This window comes from Amblyomma maculatum, chromosome 3, assembly GCF_055883805.1.
Source record: "Amblyomma maculatum isolate TAMU_Amacu chromosome 3, ASM5588380v1, whole genome shotgun sequence".
NCBI classification, from domain to species: Eukaryota; Metazoa; Arthropoda; class Arachnida; order Ixodida; family Ixodidae; genus Amblyomma; species Amblyomma maculatum.
In genome coordinates, this window is record NC_139346.1 from 85,526,096 (window position 1) to 85,547,843 (window position 21,748).

At 47.2% G+C, this 21,748-nt stretch overlaps 1 protein-coding gene across 1 annotated transcript; it reads right to left on the reverse strand.

The window, feature by feature from the left end:
- Window positions 1-14,248: 14,248 nt before the first annotated feature.
- Window positions 14,249-20,333, reverse strand: LOC146195171 (neprilysin-2-like). Its single transcript, XM_084596736.1, has 3 exons — window positions 20,136-20,333; window positions 17,460-17,629; window positions 14,249-16,329 (listed from the first exon to the last, which is right to left on the reverse strand). The coding sequence occupies exons 1-3, from the start codon at window positions 20,331-20,333 to the stop codon at window positions 14,361-14,363; spliced, it is 2,337 nt and encodes a 778-aa protein (XP_084452862.1). The 3' UTR covers window positions 14,249-14,360.
- Window positions 20,334-21,748: the final 1,415 nt, after the last annotated feature.

Consider the following 21,748-nt stretch of genomic DNA (forward strand, 5'->3'; position numbering starts at 1 on the left):
GGGCCTCCGCAGATGGCGAGCACTCGCTCTTAGCAGAATATGCGGCCCACGGCCCTACGATCATTCCATCACCGCAAGGCGTTTTCCTGGTTTGCGGCGTCTGAGACAGGTTCCCTACATGAAGCCGCTTTTGAGGTTTCCCGTCCCCCAAGCCTGGTTCCCCCACACTGACTCTATTTGAAGTACTAAGAGGTAGATTTCGCAACATTCATCGCAGCTCCAAGTCACTCTGCAAGTGGCCAGACTAATCTGGTGCACACTGATGGATACTCTTCCCCGGTTTTCGCTCGGCAGCGCATGTTGGAATGTATATTGATCAGCGTTAAGTTTGCTTTACTCCCATCCATTGCATCATGCTTATGTCTGTCTCGTGCTGGAGGGCCTTGCATTCTACAGAGGATGCGTCCCGCGTGAGCACTTGGCAAATTGTTCCCCGGCTATTAAACGTTTCCGAGGTTGGATCCCCACCGTTCCAGCGTCCCTACTTGTTTCGTTAACTTTTAGGGCTTTAACACTGTTCAGTGCCCCGACTCCCTCCCAGCCACCTCATCGGGGTGCGTACTCAGCCTTTAGGCCTGTCCGTACTATGCGTTTCACCTTTTTCTTCACCAGTCTTTTTCAAAGTTTCTGTCTTACTAGCTTTTAGCTACTCTCCACCATCTTTTCTACTCTTTCAAACCAAAGGTGATTTCCGCAGACTCCAAGTTAGGTACGCTCTAGCTGCCAGGCTACCATCGAGGTTCCGTTCTCTTCGGAAACGGAAACCAAACCGTTTGCGGCTGATTAATGCCTTTGGGTACGAGGGGGATTTTCAATCCAACATACAGAGTCAGTTAGCTGCGTTTCCTAACCGTACTCCGCAGTTACGCCGCCCATCCCCAGGCAGCGGGCAGTGCTTTCCCTCGGCCTGCCGACCGCTCCCGTATGTTGGTTTTTGTTCAGCATCGAAAGTTAGCTAACTGCGTGTCCTAACTGTACTCCACAGCTACGCCGTCTTTCCTGGACAGCGTTCAGAGCTTTCCCTTGGCCTGCTGACCAACCTGGATACTGAATGAGAGCCCAGCATCAGAAGTCAGCTAGCCGCGTTTCATTGGGTACTCCGCAGCTACGCCGCCGTTCCCTTGACAGCGGGCAGGGCATTCCCTTGGCCAGCTGATCGACTCGAACATTGCACTCAAATACGAGCCCAGCATCCGAAATCAGCTAGCTGCGTTTCCTTGCGTACTCCGCAGCTACGACGCTGTTTCCTTGGCAGTAAGCAGGACGTTCCCTTCGCCTGCCAACCGACTCGAACACTGGACTCAATTTTCCGGATTACACCCGCCCCGCCCAGACCCTCTATGGACCTGCCGCTGTTTCCACCGCTTTGCTTGAAAGAGCAAGAGAAGGCTTGTTGACACAACTTTTGTTCGTTGAAATAAAATATGATTCTACTATCTCTCTTGTCATATTTTTTTTTGTGGAGATACAAAATTCTAACATGGTCAAACATAGGAGTGCACTTCTTCATTGTTTCACATGGATGGCAATGTGAGAGCAGAGATGTTTTTTCCTTGCCACTTCTGGGCCTTGGAGTAAAGGCTTATGTATAGTTGTGAGTCAGCGCTTGTACTGTGGTCTCCTTTTATCTTGCCCTTTGTCTTTTTGTTTGCGCTGTGTAAATTAATAATGAATAGGTACCAGCTCGCCCAACATAGTATCTTGGTAGGCAGCCGAAACCACCTTGGCCCACTCAACGTGCAGAAATGACCACGTGCAGGTCGCCAGATCGGATTTACACCCCGTGCCTCCCGGGCGCAGCAGACAGTAGAAGCGTCCACTAGCTACATCGAAGACGTTTTAGACTTGTGCCTTCGTGCAAATACATCGACGCCTGAAACCGACAAGAGTCGCCAAATCGTGAAGGGCATCCACGAAGGAGCATTCCAAATGCTTCTGGACAAAGATCAACACACTTCCACTGATATTGTCACCATGTGCGAAAGCTTCGATGGGCTTCGTCACCAGCGCCTCGACCCTCGACAATGTGAAGCCACGATTGCGACTTTATTAAACCACCCTTATTTGAAAAATTAGACTTCGTGCGGGAAAGCATTGCTAGACAATTGTCCCTACTTCCAAACATTCCGCAGCCCACCTGACATCTAGCTCCAACGATCATCATCATCATAATAATAATCATCATCATCATCATAATCATCATCAACCTGACTGTACTCACTGCAGGGCGAAGGCCTCTCCCATATTTCTCCACTTAACCCGGTTCTGTGCTAGCTGCATCCACTTGACCCCTGCGAACTTCTTAACCTCGTCCACCCACCTAACTTTCTGCCTCCCCCTGCTACGCTTTCCTTCCCTTGGAATCCAGTTTGTTACCCTCAGCGACCATCGGTTATCCTCTCTTCGCACTACATGTCCTGCCCATGCCCATCTCTTCCTCTTAATTTCCACTAGAATGTCGGTAACTTGAGTTATTTCTCTGACCCAAAAAAAGGCGGGGGCAGCGGTGGCGTAGCGGTAGAACATCCGCCTCGCATGTAAGAGGACCGGGGCTCAAATCCAGATGCTGCGCAATTCTCCACCGGATTAAAAAAAAATCCGCGTGTCGGTGGAATTGCATAAACAGGTTTGGGGTGCAACCTGATGCCGGTGAACACCTCCGGCAACGCACTCCCTCACCAGAACAGGAGTTGGCCACCGTGGTGCAGTAATTGGCCGCCACCTCCTATGATAAGCTCCATAAAACCCCGGCCCTCAGTCACCAGCGGCTGCGGAACAACTGACCACGGCGGCGGTCAGACCTGTTACGCAGCAGGGGGGGCTAAGAATACCTGGCTCCGCTGGACAGGCCGCCATTGGAAACTGACCCTGGCAACGTTTAACGCTAGAACCCCAGCTAGTGAAGCTAGTTTAGCAGTGTTGTTAGAGGAACTAGAGGGTATGAAATGGGATATCATAGGGCTTAGTGAGGTTAGGAGGCCGAATGAGGCATATACTGTACTGAATGATAGGCATGTACTGTGTTATCGAGGTTTACCAGAAAGGCGACAAAGGAGTAGGCTTCCTTGTCAATAAGTATATAGCGGGTAATATAGATGAATTCTATAGTATTAATGAGAGGGTGGCAGGCATCGTTATTAGGCTTAATAAGCGATATAAACTGAAGGTTGTACAGACCTATGCATGTAGTTATGATGACCAGGCAGTTGAAAGCTTCTACGAAGATGTAGAATCGGGAATGCGAAAAGTAAAGACGCAGTATACTGTACTAATGGGCGACTTCAGTGCCAAGGTAGGGAAAAAGCAGGCAGCAGACCAGGCAGGTGGCTATGACATTGGTTCTAGGAATAGCAGGGGGGAGTTACTAGTTGAGTTTGCAGAGCGCAAATGGACATGGAAAAGTCCTAACGGGGAGACTAAAAATGAAATTGACTTCATATTGTGTTCAACCCCCGCCATTATGCAAGATGTAGAGGTAATCGGGAAAGTGCGATGCAGTGACCACAGGATGGTGAGGTCCCGAATTAGCCTAAATCTGAAGAGAGAACGCAACCGACTAGTAAGAAAGAAACTCATCAACGAATTAGCGGTGAGGGGGAGGGCAGAAGAGTTCAGGATCTCGCTACAGAATAGATATTCAGCTCTAACCGAGGATGGCGACATCACCCTAGAAGCAATGAACAATAATTTCAGAGATATCATTACTGTGTGCGCGGTAGAAGTAGGCGGCAGGATAGTTAGAGAGGATACCGGTAAGCTGTCTAAGGAGACAAAAGATTTGATTAAGAAACGCCAGAGTATGAAAGCTTCCACTCCAACAGACCAGATCGAATGGGCCGAGATATCAAAGCTAATCAATAAGCGCAAGGTGGCCGATATAAGGAAGTATAACATGGAGAAAATTGAGCATGCTGTAAAGAACGGGGGAAGCCTTAAAGCGGTAAAGAAATTGGGCATAGGCAAAAACCAGATGTATGCGATAAGGGACAAGGCGGGCAACGTCATCACGAATATGGACAAGATAGTCAAAGTAGCCGAGGAGTTCTGTACAGATCTCTACATTAGCCAAAGTAGACCGCATAAGAGATTGGCGGTAGGGAAACACAGTCCGACGTTCCACCCGTGACGAAGGACGAGGTCAAGAAAGCATTAGAAACTATGAAAGGGGGGAAATCAGCTGGAGAGGATCAGATAACTACAGATTTGCTGAAGGACGGGGGGGGGGGGGGGGGGATATCGTGCTAGAAAAATTGGCCACTTTGTATACGCAGTGCCTGGTGTCATCGACGGTACCGGAACCATGAAAGCTCCAACGATACGTCAGGTTAATCAGGAACAAGGTTCCGAATTACTTCCGCCCGCTCGACAACCAACTCTTTATGCCTCTCCGCTCACAGGTTCACTCACTCATGCCGACGCTTCCACGACATCAAGGCCCACTCCCCAATTTTGCGCTGAAGTTGCCGCACGACCAACATTTCCATTTCCATTGTACCGTTCTTCCCAGCAGGCACTTTTTACTCACCACCGTGCGCCAGATTTTGTACACCCTTGGCGCACCTCTGACAACTGACTAATTTGCTTCGCATGTGGCCTCTGTGGCCATGTTGTACGCCTATGCCACCATCGCCCGGCATCATACGTCTCCGATCAGGGCTCTGCCACCTATGCTCAACCGTTGCCCCTCCCCGTCCGCCAGCCCAGCCCTCGCCCCACTTTGACAATCAATTTTCGCCAGCGCACTGCTCAACCTCTCCGCGTCGTCGTTCGCCGTGGCCGATACGTTGCTGTTCTACCGCACCATCGCCGGAAACCCACAAGACGCATTTCCGCAGACAAGGACTGCTGTTTCATCGACTACTAAACGTCCTGCTTTGTCACCGAACAATTTAATCGAAGTAACCATTAAAATGGGTGCACCCTTGCGCTTGTTGATACTGGTGATGCTGTGTCCGTTACTGATGCTAGACATTGCCGCTCGCTACGAATTTTATTCCGCCTCTCTCGTTTCACTGAGCACTGCGCAGTACATTGATTCGCTAGCTACCTCCATGGCCCGCGTCATTAGTTTTATCGTTTTGTATGACTGCTCTCATGACATTATTTTAGGATGGGACTTATTGTGTTGCCATCGCACCATAATTTATTGCGCTCGTGTCGAAGTCAAGCTGTCTCCGCTGTGCGGCGCACCGCCCGTCCCGCCGCTAACGTTTTCGATGATGATGATGAAAACATTCATTGACATTGGCTTAGATTAAGGGAAGGCTGATCGGGTTCCTAGTCTGGGACACCGTTGGTAAAAGCCGCTGCCCGTGCTCTTTCGACGAGGGCTCGTTGTTTCTCGAGGTCCGAGCTGGACAGGGCCGCCTCCCAGCCTATAGCACTATTCCCACCATCTTCCCTTTTAGTCTTGCGAAGGTATCTTCCCCTGCCCTGTGCTATCCTTAGTGTACGAAGCGGCCGCACGTAAGTAGCCATTAGTAACGATTCTTTCTACTCACTCATTCCGAAACGTGGTGAGTGCGTTGGGCATGCCGAATCTTTTTTTCCCGAGCATTTTCTTTCAGTCTCACCGCCTCTCTCCGCCTGTACCAATATACAATCTCCGACAGCGTCAGTGTCCTCAGCCTACCTCGTTCCTCGTCCCTATCATCTATTCTGGCAGCGGCCTTTAACAAAGCCGTCTGCACTGATCAACGCATCAAGCTCCTCGACTTGCTGGCGCTTCTTTTAACATCCACGAGCCTTCTTTGAGTCGGACATCAACTGTGGCCCGTCACATCACTGGTACGCACACCACAATATGCCAACGTCCTTATCATATATCTCGGCCTCGGAGCGCCACCTTACTGATGAGAAAGTGGACGAGAGGCTCAGTAGTGGTGTCATTAAGCCTTACAGTAGCGCCTGGGCTTCCCGGTCGTTTTATAAAAGAAGAAAGAGTATATTCGATTCTGTGTGGACTACCGTCGCCTGAATGCGACCACACGAAAGGACGTCTATCCCCTACCACCCGTAGACGACGCGCTGTACTCTCGGCATGGAGCGGAATTTTTCTCCTCAATCGATTTACGGTGTGGCTATTTTCAAGTTCTAATGACTGAGGACGATCGACCCAACACAGCTTTTTTCACCCCCAACGGGTTTTGAGTTCGATGTCATGCCATTTTGCGTTTTAATGCGCCCTCCACTTTTGAGCGCATGATGGTCAATATTCTCTGCGATTTGAAGTGGTAGGGTTTGCCGTCTGCACTCAAAGAACAGGATTCGAGCCCGTATGGAATGACAGTTTGGCTTGCGATGAAAGGCGCTCTTCAAAAGGATGGCCTCGAAGATACGGCAGGGTGCATCCAGTAAGATGAAAAATTATAATTCACGCCAATGTTAAACGCAGACCTGAGGTCATTCAGCCATACTAACATTAGTTGGCCTCCGATTTTGAGGGGATGCTGGAGTGCCCATGAGCCGCCATGTTTTGAACGTATGGGCGTCTATGGAGCCTTCGCTACCGGAATACTTATACAATATTGAATGTGCTGACATTCGTGACTTTAGTGTTGTAACGATGCGTCCAAGGCAATGGGAGCCACGTGTTACCCAACTTCCATCGAGTGTTACGTCACAGTGTGATGTCAAAGACCGAAATCCTCTTCTTCTGTGTCTTCTTCCTTCCATAAGGAATGCTTACGCATTCCTCCAACGCGGGTGCCACAGTGATCTTAAAATTCTTTTTTTTTTTGGCTCAATAAGTCATAAACACATCCAGTTCCCTTTGGCGTGACATCAGACCACTTGAGCGGCGACATCATTCGTATGGCTATTTCGACGTCTGATTGATTTTACTTTGACATTTTTGGCACTAATTAACTAACTGATCGTCCTACTGACATCCGCCACACGACGGCATCACAACAATTGAAGATTGAGTTCAAAGCCTGAAGGATGCTCATGCAAAAACGACCAAGACCATCAACACAACGACAAAAACCCCAGAAGTAGACAGACATCTCCTACATTTATGGGAAGCCCGAAAAAGTCTATTAAAACGGTGGAAAATGCAAAAATTAAATAGAAAACTTAAAATGAAGATAGCACAGGTTACGGCTGAAGCATAAGAGTATGTATAAAGCTCGCCAAGCAAAACTGGGCAGATTTCTGCAATTCGCTGAAAGGTACCCCAAGCACGGCTAAAGCATGGTCAATATTAAGAAGCATGATAGACATCTCAAAAACCAAAACGGCCACAAGAAGAACCCTCCACACCATAGCCAATAAATACCCGGGCACAGATGCAGAGTTGATCACTGCCATGCACAAGAAATACATAGGAGACCCTACTCCGGCTTGCCAAACTTCATATGCGGGTCAACCAAACCCCTCCCTTGACTCCCCCATAACACTGGCGGAGGTTTACTCAGCCGCCCGTACATTTCAAGAAACACTGCTCCTGGAGGATACAAAGTCACCTACGCTATGATTAGGAACTTAAGCACCGAACATCTGCAAGACCTAACGAAGTACATCAACGAAGAACTGTGGGAGAAGGGACAGGTCCCATCAGCTTGGAGACACGCGGATATCATCACCATACCAAAGGCTGGAAAGCCACCGGCTGTGGAGAGTCTCCGTCCTATCTCCCTCACTTCTTGCCTGGGAAAACTCTATGAAAAAGTAGTCCACCTAAGGCTCCAAAATTACATCGACGAAAACAACATCTTTCCTTCCTGCATGCTGGGCTTCCGCAAGGGACTCTGCACGCAAGATGCTTTCCTCCGGATTAGGGAAGAAGTCATCAACACCATACCCCGAAAAGGTGAAAATTTCATTCTGGCACTAGATCTCAAAGGAGCATTCGACAACATTGGCCACCAAACCATATTGCACGAATTAAACAATATCAACTGCGGGGAGAAAATTTTCAAATATGTGAAGGCTTTCCTCTCAGATCGCACAGCCACCATAGGAATTGTAGAGATCCGATCACGAAAAGTACCCATGCCAAACAAAGGTACACCGCAGGGTTCTATAATCTCCCCAATGCTATTTAACATAGCAATGATAAATTTAGCACAAAAACTGTTGACCCGCACTGATATTGGCTTCACTTTATACGCGGACGACATCACCATCTGGGCTACTCAGGGATCCTTGGCGCAAAAAGAAGAAGCTCTGCAAGCCGCTATAGACCTAGTCGAGGAATTTGCCGGGGAGAGCGGTCTTCAATGCTCCCCAGAAAAATCCGAACTTATCAGGCTACACAGAAGAAATTACAAGTCCCCGGGAGAAATTCAGCTCTCTCTAGGAGACCAGATAATTCAAGAGAAGGACAAGATCAGAGTTTTGGGGCTGTGGTTACAAAGCAATTTGAGAGTGGACTATACAATCAAAACACTCAAAACCACAGTCAACCAAATTTCCAGAATGATTAGAAGGGTGACCTGGTACCGGAAAGGGATGAGGGAGGAGGACACCCTCCGCCTTGTACAAGCCCTAGTCGTAGCAGGATTACCTACGGGCTCCCATATCACGAAATTAGATTCACTGTAAAAAGGGCCATTGACACTATCATAAGAGGAGCCTATAAAACGGCCCTACACCTCCCGCCAACAACATCAACGGAACGTCTTTGGGCACTCGGAGTGCACAACAACTTCGAGGAGCTCAAGGAGGCGGTTCTAGAGAGTCAGAAACAACGCCTAACAACAACGCAGGCGGGTAGGGAAATCCTGTCAAAACTAGGGCTATGGCAGGCACTAAGAACTTCTGAGATCAAATCACAAATTCCAACATCCACAAGAAACAGCATCTATGTGAACCCGATACCCAAGCACATGCACCATGAGTTACAAAAGGGTCGAAGGAAAGCCAGAGTCAAATCATAGGAAAAACAATTGTCTAAAGACGCGGAAGTTGTCTACGTGGACATAGGGGCTTACGGCGAACCTGGCAAGTTCACAATAGCTGCAGTTGACCACAAGAAGAAGCCAATTATTCAGGCTTCAATCTATGCCAAGGATCCTGCGGAAGCGGAATCACTGGCAATAGCCATCACCATAAAAACACAAGACAACCAAAAGAAGTCATCACGCGTAGTGACGGACTCCCAACCAGCCTGCAGGGACTACCTGACCGGAAAACCTCACAAAAGAGCGTGTGCAATATTACGTTCCATCTCCCAGACTCACACAATTACATGGACACCTGGACACGAAGGCCTAGAAGGAAATGAGGTAGCGAATGATCTAGCCCGAGCTCTCACAAACCGGGCCGATCCCCATCCCTACCTCACCCCTCTCCTAGGACCCTACGGCGACAGGCTGGAACACCTACGGTTAGAAAGAAGAATTTTCTCACCACCACACAAACAACTTCCTTCCTCGGACGCTATAGACTGGAGAAAAATACAAACAAACACATTTCCTAATCTTCAAATTTTAAATAAGATAAGCCCGACAAAATACACGAGTTACTGTCCTTGGTGCGGTGCAAGCCCCACACTCTATCACATCTCTTGGGAATGCCAGGACAAACCTGACCCAACGTTAATAGTGCCATGACCGACACACGAGCAGTGGGAGGCGGCCCTGACCAGCGACAACCTGGACCAGCAAGCCTGGATTATCTAGCTAGTCCGCAAGTCAGCTGCTGCCAGCGGAGCCCTGGACTAGGGGCACCGACCACCCAGCTCCTGCGAATTTTTACTGATTACATGCTCATTAAAAGTTTTCTCTCTCTCTCTCCTACTGACATTAGCTTTTTTTCTGCAGCATCCTCACATCATCCTCTATCAACCACAGTCATACCTTCGATGGCAACTCTAGTGAGAACGATAAAACCTCAGCCGATACGTTGTGTACACAGGCCACCGATATCGCGTAAACCTTAATAAAGAATTCATTTAATGCTAAACCTAGTTGTTCGTTTGTGACAAGAAATCTGTGCGCCGAGTCATTGGACTGTCCGAGTAATTACGAGTACTATCAGTGATTAAACTTTTGCTCATCGAGGAACATTTACCGCAGCGTAGGAAGGCTGACGTGTCTTTTAAATGGGAAGCGCCGCGGGCAATAACTTTCGGTGAATTTCAGCGCCACTTAGTCCCCTCCTGTCCTTGGGTACTTTGACGAAAAAGTCGAGAAAAATTCATAGCGACGCAAGTAGCGTTGGCCTAGGCACTGGTCTTATTAAGAGCACTTGCTGCTGGGCTAGTTGGTTTTGGTTCATATTTAAGAGAATTGACAGGCAGGAAAAAGCTATCGTGTATGCTAGCGGTTCCCTCTCGAAAGCAGAAGCCAATTACTCGACGAAAGAGAAAGAGTGCCTCGCGATCATTTGGGCCACTTCGAAGTTCCGTTTGTGTCCATACTGTCGACTATTCAAAGTTCTAAGCGATTACCAAGCTCTCTGCCGGCTCACGAATTTGAAAGACCACTCCGGTCGCCTTGTTCGATGGAGCCTACGTGTTCAACAATTTGACATTTCCGCGGTCTGCAATTGTGAGCACCGCAATTATGAAGCAAACTGCTTGTCTCGAAGTCCTATCATCCCCCCCCATAAGAAGACGACGATGACGCCTTCTTGGGACCGAAAAGCTCCAGCAAAATAGCACAACAGTGCTCGGACCCTGAATTGCGAAATCGAAGGAAAGACCGCATCTCCGCCTGGTGTGTTCAGTTTCAGCTGTCGTTCTTCGCGTAAGTCGTGAAGTCGTGAAGATGAACTTTGCAGACCACGCACCTTGTTCCTGCAAACCTCAGAAAGGAATTTCTACGAGCGTTCCGCGATAAGCCAACCGCAGGACATCTTGGCCTTACACGCACGTTGCAGCACCAAATCCGAGAGAAGTATTATTGCTAACGGTTAGCTGCCGACGTCGCCCATAACGTAAAAACTCGCTGTGTGTGTCAGCAGCGCAAGATGCCCCCGATGATGCCTGCTAGGCCAAGATACCACCCCAACACTAAGACCTTCGAATAAATAGCGATGGACTTGCTCGGACCCTTTCTAACTAAACCAACTGGAAACAAATACATCATCGTGGCCACCGACTACATGACCCTCTACACCGAAGCAAAAGCCCTGCCCACCGGTTGCGCAGTGGAAGTTTCCAAAATTTTCATCGCACAAATTCCCCTCTGACACGGCGCCCCAGAAGTGATTATCGCAGACAGGGGAGCCGTATTTACTGCGGACATCAGCAAATCCATCACGACGTATTGTCATACAAACCACCGAATTTCAACAGGGTGTCCATCCCCAGACAAACGGACTTATGGAGCATCTTAACTTATCTGGACATGATTGCCATCTACGTCGATGCCGAACGCCAGACTTGGCACTCCTTCCTGCCTTACGTGATTTTCGCGAATAACACAGCCATCCAGAAGACTACCAAGGCGACCTCGTTCCAGTTTGTGAATGGCAGGGATCCCATCACCAAGCTCGATGCAATGCTGCCGTACGAACAGATGAGGAGAACTTGAACATCGCCGGCTACCTTAAGGTACCGTAAATAACCTACTTAAGTACCTTAAGTATTCCTACATTAAGTAAGCTCGATGACTCGCACTGCTACGCAAGATCGACAAAGCATCGACGCCCGGCGATACAACGTGTGATGACGCGACACAGCGCATAAGCTGGGAGACCAAGTCTGGATATCGACGCCAATTCCCAATCGCGGACGTAGTGAAAAGTTGTCACGTCGATAATTTGGGCCATAGGAAATCCTTCGCCGCGTCTGAAAACTGGAGTGTGAAGCGATTCCAGATGCGACAGTATCCGAACGGAGGCGCGCGTGAGAAGAAATCGCTCAGGTTGTACATTTGAAGTGATATTACACGCATTAACGAATCCGTGATGTTTTACATTTCTAAGGATTGTTTACCTTTCTCTGTTTATTTTGGAATATCAAGGCGATGTTTTCTAAGGGGTGAGTATTGGCGCGAACCATTCAAATGTTTATATATATATATATTTTCTCAACAGTCGCCTGCACGTGGCCTTATCAGTGATTGCAGCGCGCGGACCAATTATGTACTGTTTGTGTTCATAATTGTCATCGCGAGACGCGGCTTTATCATTTACTTTATCGCGTCGCGGAAGATGCGCCGAGGTGCATCTCGAAGGATTCCCGCCACGCGCATGTGTTTTTACAATGTTCCAGGCTATGCTAATCACCTTTACCGGATCCGTCTGCATGTCTCATCGCCGCCGTGAAATTCAGCGCTGACGAGTGAAACGCGCATTCTCTGTTCGGCCACCAGCGAGCATGTTTGCTGCTATCGCTGCCGCCCGGTAGCTTAGTTTGTTTGCCGGTGCAAGACAGCTCAATAGAGAGGTATTTTATTTGCAAATACTGTTGGCCGCGGGGCTGTTACAGTAGTGGGACAAGTCTAACACGAGTCTAATTCGAAACATTTAAAAGGAGTACAAGTGTCTCTCTAAATTTCAGTCACATTGTATGCAACATAATACTTTAAACAATGTTTGTAACTGAGTTTCTAATTTACAACGCAAGCGCAGATAGATCACGCATCAAGAGAAAGAAGGAGGGAGTACAGATAAATCACACACACAAAAAATATGTGCGCTCACGGTTTACATTTGCTAGGGCATAACGTCATCAGTGCAATGCTTGACAATACTTTTTTCAGTGTAAAGCACAAATAGTTTTTTTAAATCTTGTTAAAATAGCGGTCTGTAATAGAGATGCTGGTAAATTATTCCATTCTGCTATCGTCCTCGAAAAGTAAGAATTAGCGCATACATTAATGCGCGGAATCGGGAGTTGGTAGTGTTATTCATGGCTTGCTCTTAGGCGCTTTATTTGTTTGGGTATTAAGTGAAGGGAACTGTTGACATTCAGTGCTACGCCTACCTGTTCGTTCGTGCCTTACGGCATAGTCACCACCGCGTGGGAATATGTGCGGGTTGTGAAAGACGTTCCCTATTGGATTTTTAATGACGTTTTACTTATTGTGAGCATAGGGGAAAGATTTTGTGCCACACAAGAGTATTGGACCATTCAATTTTATATTTCGAAAAGGGATATTGTGCAATATTCTGCTGTTACCTCGCTATGAAAGCTGAGGTTAAAAGAAACTGGACTTGCATGCAGTGGTAAGTGGGATTTTTTCTTATGATAAGTGTTAAGGTGAGTCTCAGTGACTGCGCTTATCCTAATGTCCAAACTATATGGCGTTTCGTGACGCTCATTGGTGAGCTAATATGCGACAAGGTTTATCGAGAGCTCATGAAGACAGCTCTCCTCCTCTACCTCTATAGAAGCAGGCAGTTACATATTGCCTGAGAGACGGTCAATTATCAGGGCCAATAAATATGAATATAAATCGGTTCAGTAGCTTACTAGTGTCGAAACCTTTATAACTGGCGTGAGGTAGATTATAAGTGCCTTTGCTTCTATTCAGAGGAAAATGCTAGTGTGAAGTGCGCGCCTAGAAGTTTTACGCAAAATAGTACAGCACTTGTTCTCTCACACATATATAGTGCTTTATACTTGAGGAATTGACACATTAGGCTTATTGGCTACCGCTGCTGCAGGATTTCAGCGCATACCGGAAGTTATTGTCACCGCGGCGGCATCAAAAGGGCAGAGTAAATTATGCAGGCATTCGAGAAAGATTGTCTCTGTTTCCGGCTTCTTACCACCCTGCCGACGGAAATATGCAGATAACAAAGTCTACATTGTAAAACAACTATCAGAGAATAATTGCTCGCCAACAGATGCTCTTATTATGATATGGCCAACTGCGTTGTATAAAATAAAACACTTTATAGTTCCGATCTTCAGACGATTTACATCCCTGCCTAACTAATGCCGCTAAAGCGAGCAATATTAATGAGCGTAGTTGTAAAAAAATCAGGTTCACACCAGGAGTACTTGAGGGAGAATATTGTACTCCAGTTTCGTTTTGTAATAAAAACTTTTACCGGACATGCGCGAATCCAATAATTTCTATCACTGCAAATATAAGATCAGCGTTAATTTATCCCTGATTTCTTAATGAATGCAATATGAACTTCGGTTAGAAATTTAATGTCAACTATTCAGCCTTCCTTGCAATAGAAAGAAAACATTATTTATTTTGCTCCCCCTATCCGGTATATTGTGCTCAATATTATTGAACAAAAAATGGACATACCTGCTCTTTAATAGTGACAGCAGCTAAAAAAATAGGCCTCCATACCAAAGAAGATGAATAGAAAAAGCGTCTTTTGTCTGAATATGAGCATGTATGCCTACATATGTACACTTCTTGGACACTAAAACATCACACCTCAGCAAGGAATTGTCTGATGAAAATATCAATCCAGCGTTTCGGGTTCTGCCAGCAGCATTAGTTGAAGCCCTTCCAAACTTCGCAACGAGGCTCTTCTGGCTTCGTGCCATTGCACGAGAATGTTCTCACGAAAGGTGGGAAATTCATAAGGGCTACGTTGACCCGTAACTGGCTGGGTGTCATCCCGGAGTTCAGCTGTAGCTTCCAGGACGCCTTGTTGCCAGTGTCGCAGAAAGCAGACGCGTAATTATAAAAGAAAAGCTCGCGAGACGTCAAGCGCGTCTCGGGCAGTTGGTAGAAGAGCTGCGTCGCGTTGTACTTTCTCAGCGCCCGCTCGTAGATCTCGTAAAGGGGTCGAAGAACAGCGTGGTCCAGGAAGACGCCGTCGCGACGCACCATGCCGAACTTACTGGGAGCCCACGCATGCGCCATCTCCTCATCGGCCACTGCAGCCTCGTAAAGACGTCGCAGGCACTCTGTGAGGTTCTCGTACGTGGAGGTCGACTCGGCATTCCACCACTTTCTGGGCGTCATGCGGTCGTCGAAGAGAGAGTTACTGCGGAGAAGGGCCTCCAGCGCCGCCCTGACGACGTGAGCGAATACGACGGGATACAGTTGAAAAGGAATCTTATTCGTGACGACACTAAGGAAACCCACAACTCCATTAGGAACGAATACGAGGTTGTTTGTGGGCTGGTATTCACTGGCCCAGTCAAAGGTGGATGCAGTGTAGGCGTTGTCGTACGCTTCGGTCACGTTTTCGCGGCTAATTACAGGGTCCCAGTAGATCGACGTCGCGTAGGAAAAGATAGCGAACACTGTGCCAAGTACGCTGTTCTTCGTGTCCACGGCCAGCGCAGGCGTATGCCGGTTATTCTCGTAATGGATGAAGTCATCCTGCGTTCCGAAGATAATATTCATTCCATTTAACTTTCTCTGAGCTGTCTTGACGTCCTCACGACTGAACCAAGAGCGTCCCGATTGCAGGAGCTCCCTTATGACTGTCCGCGTCTCGTTGAACAGCGCGGCGAACTTTTCGTCGTGGTGCGAGCGATACACATTGGCGAACTGCTTGTTCAGCGTCAACTTTGCCGCTATTCCCACGCCGTAGCGGTACATCTTTTCGAGCAGCAAGCTGCACGCTACGAGTTGCGGGTCCACTTGTCTGATGTCGTAGCCGTGGGCGAATTCGTACAAAAATCTGTATTTTGACGGCAGGAACGGTGATAACGTGACCATGGCCTTGAAACCGACGTAATTAGCCACTGCAGTCGAAAAATCTTCCGCGTCGAAGACTGAGCCCAGGTGAGCGAAGAATTCGGGATCCGCTACGAACATTAAGGTGGAGGCCGTTATGTACTTATCCGATTTGAACAGTAGTTGCATATATCTCAACCAGTCCCAATGAGAACTCTTGGGAAGCTTTTCCATGAGCCACAAATCTTTAATTGCATAATCATTGCCCATGTTTTCCATGTACGTCAGGTTCTGCAACGAAGCTTCGAGTCTCGATATGTGGTTGCCAGCTATAGCTCCCACGGTTGCGTTGCTGAATATGGTCAACGCCTGGGTTATCATGTCTTCGTAGCGTTTCGTTCCATTGGAACTTGTGAGGGTGATGTAGCGTCTCAGGAACGTCACAGGAGCTCTGAGGACGATCTGGGATTGACCTTCCTTGACAGTGCTTCTCAGGACGTTAACTTGAAATAAAGGCTGGAGCTTCAAGTGCCTATCGCCATTAGAGACGACCTTCACCATGTCACCCGCAAATTTGGTATACGGCCACTCGCTTAACTGCAAGGAGTCAAGGATCTTCATAAATGCCTGTTGGGCCTCGTCCGTAGGAGGAGCAGCCTTGCAATGATCAAAGACCCACATCGCTTGAACAAGGAAGTTGCTGTCGATAGGCCTGGGGCGCCTTCCCTTTGTGTCAAGAAATCTCTTGAAAAACAAGTCTAATTCCAAGACCAGTTGTCCAGGGCTCCACTGTGAGTACGGAAGCTGCCTCAGGCTTCCCGGGTTGAAACTGCAAATAGATGCCGCCAACAGAAGCTGAATTTGCATTAATTGATATTCGTTTACAAATAAAGCTTAATTGCGCTTGTTTTATCTCTTCGTCAATTCCATTACGCAATCGATAGTGCATCAAACAAAGAAAAAACAAAATTAGTCGCTTCAATTCTTACCGGGTTTTTAATGGAGGGTATCACTGAAACTCTCCTCAAAATGGAGCAAACACCCGAAGCTACTGTAGACAGCTGGGCGAATCAGTTCGCAAATTTTAGTTTGGTTTGGCGTGGTTTAACGTCCCAAAGCGACTCAGGCTATGAGAGACGCCGTAGTGGAGGACTCGGGAAATTTCGACCACTTGGGGTTCTTTAACGTGCATTGACATCACACAGCACACGGACGCCTCTTCGTTTCACCTCCATCTAAACGCAGCCGCTGCGGTCGCAGTCGCTCCGGCACAGTAGTCGGGCGTCTTACCACTGCACCACCTCGGCGGAGCCTAATTGGAAAACACACTAGAAGACATGTCATGCATTGCTTGCCCTAAGCAGGTTATAAGCGGAAATAGATGGTATGTTGTAAAAAAGAAAAGAAATATGCAATTTGGTTACAATGTAATTGTTGGTTAAAGAGATGCGCGCCCAGCCTTGGAGCGCAGAAGTTGTATTTTTAATGCGAAAGCATATGTCTTATTGAGGGAAGAACCGGCGTCAGAGTATAGCGCGCCCGAGAAATGACAAGAAAAATCCCCAAAATGCAAGCAAAGTAGTTGACTTCATCAAGTGATCAAATCAATCACACAGCAAGTGAAGCACCATGACACATCATTGCATGTATTCAAACACATCCGGCACCGAGACCATCGCCACTTTAGAAAATACAGTCATTAATATATACTATACTTGTATAAAATAAAAAAAAACTGTGAAAGAATACAAAGAAAAACAACGTTCAGATAGGACGAAGATCATCCTTGTGTATGCTTGTAACACCGTTTGGATTCCATAATAAATTTTTAACTTCAACTTCATGAAGTGGCCTATGAAGAGCTGGTTTAGCTCTTCCGCGGCATTTTCCGACCAATATGCATGCACGTACTGCTCAGCAAGCAATGCTTTGTAGAGAGAAAAATGCTCTCGAGCTCACCGGAATCCCTCGCACACGTGATTGTAGAAGTCGTCGCATGGGTGTCTTGGCCCGTAGTTGACGCGGAAGAGGTAGTCTCGGTTCCATAGGCACACCGGCGTCTCGCACTCGTTCGAGTTGCTGGGCAGCAGATACCTGGGCGCTGCGTCGTAGCGATGCTGGCGGTAGCCCTGCACCGCGTCAGAGAGACAGAGAGAGCTGCATGGTTACTGGTCGCGCGCGTCTTTAGTACAACGCATGCTTGCCCGGACGGCGGGAGACTACTTTCAAATCCTATATTCATTATCGCCATTTCAACATACATTGCAGAACAAATGCATCTCCCAATCGCTCCAGTTAACCAGGTTCCGTGCTTCCTGCGCCCACACAATCCCTGAAGATTTTTAAATCTTAATCTCATCCGCCCTTAAAACTTGCTACCACTCCCTGATATGGTGCTTTCTCTTGGGCCCCATTCTGGTACTATTTCTGAACATGGGTCGGTGACCATCGCATTACATTCACTTCCCATCTCACTTTTTGATTTCGACTGGAATGTTAGTGCTCTGGGTTTAATCTCTAATCCGCTCTGCAGCTGTTTTGTCTTCTCAATGTACACCTCTCATTTCCACCTCTACAGCTCTCTACGTTTTCATCAATTAAGTTAAACTTTTCCTTTAGTGGCCATGTCTTCAATGCATATTTAAATACTGGTATCACAAAGTTGTTATATACTCTTCTCTTGAAGGATACTAGTATTGCCATTCACGATCTAAGAGCACATGCCAAACGCACCCCAACCTAATCTTATTCTCCTTGTTATTCCTAATCTTCAGTAAGAATATGCGGTCACAAATAGTGCTTGAAGAATCATGTCTACTAGCCTAGCACCTTAGCTTATGTTTTTTTTATTTCATTAGGAGGACTGTGGCTGCTGCGAAGATTCTAGATATCATCCAGTGCACTAAACTATGACTCCTTTGCACTCCTATTTCGTAGTGCCTGCATTAATGCAGAGGTTTCGAATGAGCAAGTTTTTTTTCCATGAAAGCTCGTAATCTAAAAAGCTACGTATATGAGTTGGTTATCCTTGCGCTATCACGCTAAATATGACTTGCAAGGCGCGGGAGTGTGGTGGCATAGTTTTCCGGACGCGCGGTCGTGTGGACAAGTGGCAGGTTTTAAAACAAAGGGGAAACTATTCTGCTTCACCAGCAGGCAACTGAATCCGTTGCTAAATTTGTTGAACGCTGTCTGAATTCGCTAAAATTTGGCCCGCAGTGAGAGCGTATTACTCGCTAAATAGCGCCGCGTGTGATACGAAGGCTGTCAAGCAACAACATTTGCGCAAGCGTGGTAAACGCGGTAATGGTAAACAAACTAAAACGCAACATGCGCTTCGATAAATCATGCAGAATTTGTGACGCTAGCGACGGTGACATGACAAAACCTGGACCGCATGGACAGCTTTCTTACTGCCATGAACAGAGGACGTAGTTGTGAACTTTGACCACTGGGATAACAGAATTCTTCCGATTTCCTTATCAAACGTACTTCACGCTGCGCCACCGTGCTTCCGGAAGGCCTTTGGCCACACACTCTCGGGTTGTAAGTCATATCGGTTTCCGAAATTATCCGGAAAGTTTATGCACTACCTGTTGAGGAAAAAAATCCACAATAGGAGCTTAATTGCAACAGATGAAAAAAGGAAACAAAATAGCATACAGGGAAAACTACGTAGGCGGCGCAGAAACGCTTTCGAGAATGTTGCGATCTCTTAATAGCGTCACCAGTACATGAAGACTTGCATGCTGCGAGGATGCCACACAATAATTACGTGAAGCGTATGCAGCTAATTGGCCCGAAAAAGTCGTCCCCAACTCTGTAATCCAATTGAAAAAAAAAATTGAAAATGGTGTCGAAAAAATATGCACATGACGTGGTATCAAAATTCTGAAGGAAGGGCACTTTTTGCAGCGTTGAGGGTGGAGTCATACAATTTCCCTTGCTATTGAGCATGCATGTTCTAGTCACCTTGGGGGTTATAATTTGCAGCGAGGAACCAAACCCACGACATAAGAACCTCTGACAAGTGTATGTTTCACTGAGAAGTGAGACACTGAGCCTTTCGTTAATGAAAAAAAAAATCAACTTCAGCAAAGAAATATAAAATTATTGGCAGAAATAAAAGAGGGTGTTGAAAGCGCTGATGCAGATGCTGAGCCTTCCGTTCCTACAAAACCGCCTTAAAGAAGTATTAACAAAATCGAAGAATGAAATGTGACGTTTAAGGCTCTATCATATCCACTAATAAGCAGAAGCTTGAACGTCGCTCTAATTTATGCAGGACAGGTATGTAAAATATTAGCTATTGTATCGCGAAAGGATATATGGGACAAATTTTTCAATCACGGTGAACGCAATAATTGTGCCTTTGTGAAAGGCACAAAAAAGTGGACAAGAAAGAGGAGAGAAAGAGACATGGACGGAGGCATGTTCATTTCGGCCAGCTAGGAGCTTTTGAAATTGAAGTGAATTTGCTGTATATGGGTGTAGCTACGCACATGGCACCCAAGGGAGTGGGTCCGGTACAGCTTAGATTGCATCCAGGACCACCATCTTCAGCGACAGGACAAAAATGCGTTGAACCAATGCAAAGTGTGGAAGTATGAAAGGAAATACTGCAAAACTACTCACATCAGCAGCATTGCGACCATCATTGGCATAGAGGCCGGCGGCGAGGCGCAGTGAGGCCACACTGGTCACCAGCAGGAGCAGGACCAGCAACACGACGGCCCCGACCATCATGAAGGCCAGCGAAAGGCGACGGCATCTGAAGCCGCCTGAAGACTCCGAAGGTGTTTGGACGGCGGCTGGCGCTCGAGCGTTTCTCATGTCTTCGTGTGAGTAGAATCACGGCGGCTGGCTTCGAGGGAAGCAGTTGTTGTTCTTCTTCTACCTTAGGGCTGTACCCTAAGAACGAGACTTACTGCTCTTCATTCTCTTCTTCACTCTCTTGGCAGACTGAAAATGACAGGCCGCGACTGGCTGCAGGATTGATCCACACAGTTATTAAACGTTGTGGCGAAATTGCTCGCCGAGGAATCGCGGTTTGAATAAGAAGGTTGTATGTGCGAAGGCAGCAGGTATGAAGTGAGGGAAATAATTCGTCCTTTTTTGATCGATGGCTCGTTTGCAATTCCAGAAAATAGAGCATGAGTGTAAGGACAAATATACCTCCACCGGTAGAGCCGTACCTAAGCAGTAAATACTTTGTCAAACTTGCTTTCTTTCTTGATTCATTATTATCATCATCGTTATCATCACCATCATCAGCTGGACGTAGCAACAGCAGGGCGAAGGCCTCGCCTTATTCATGCAATTAACCAGCCCTGTGCTAGCTGCATCCACTTGACCCCTAAGAACGTCTTACCCTGATCCGCTCAACTACCGTCTGTCGTACTCTGCTCCACTTTCCTTCCCTAAACCTTGTGTGGCGAACCACCCTGAGTTCTCTCATATTTGGTTATAGTCATGGCGCACACCTCGGCAATACTAACATGAGTTCCATTCTCATTTCCTTGTTCTATTCTATGGTGGGTGGGTGGCACCACAGCCGAACATAATAAAATTGTTTGCAGCTTTGCAACTCCTTCTCTCCGATATTCCTCGCAAAATAGGGTGCACCGATTCTGCACAATATTTCAAGAAAAATCCGGCTAGCTTTCCACGATTACACATTGTTCGCAGCGATCATGCGGAAAAAACTACCCCACTTATTTACCGTTCATAGTCACAAGAACATCGGCAAATGTCATAGAAGAAGATTACGAAGTAAAAAGACTGGCAAACGGCGACCTGCTACTGGAAGTGCTATGTAAACACCAACAACAAAAGCTTCCCGAACTGAAATCATTTTGAGAAATCCTAGTTACGATAATCCTACACCGATCATTGAACACCGTCCGTGGTGTTGTTGCCGACGAGGATCTGAAATGTTTAACTGAAGAGAAACTGTTGGGAGGCTTGAAGGGTCAAAATGCCACAAATGTGTAGAGGTTAAAAAAGACGAGACAGCAAAAGGCAAAGCGAATCGTGCTAACAGTTGCATAAAACATACTACCGGGATTAATAGAAATAGGATACATAATGCTCCAGGTCAGAAAATATATCCCAAATTCCCGACGTTGTTTCATGTGCCAAAGGTACGCCATAGCTGCCAGAGCTACCGAGGCCAACTAAAGTGCTAAATGCGCTTCCCACGAACACGACTCTCCGAACTGCGAAGTTCGGCCACAGCTATGTGTCAA

Bases quoted from the DNA above. Each gene is read 5' to 3' on its own strand.
- LOC146195171 (XM_084596736.1), bottom strand. From the start codon at position 20,333: ATGAGAAACGCTCGAGCGCCAGCCGCCGTCCAAACACCTTCGGAGTCT. The intron at 17,630-20,135 runs GTGAGTAGTTTT...GACGCGGTGCAG, and splicing joins ATGGTCGCAATGCTGCTGAT to GGCTACCGCCAGCATCGCTA. The intron at 16,330-17,459 runs GTGAGCTCGAGA...ATCTATTTGCAG, and splicing joins CACGTGTGCGAGGGATTCCG to TTTCAACCCGGGAAGCCTGA.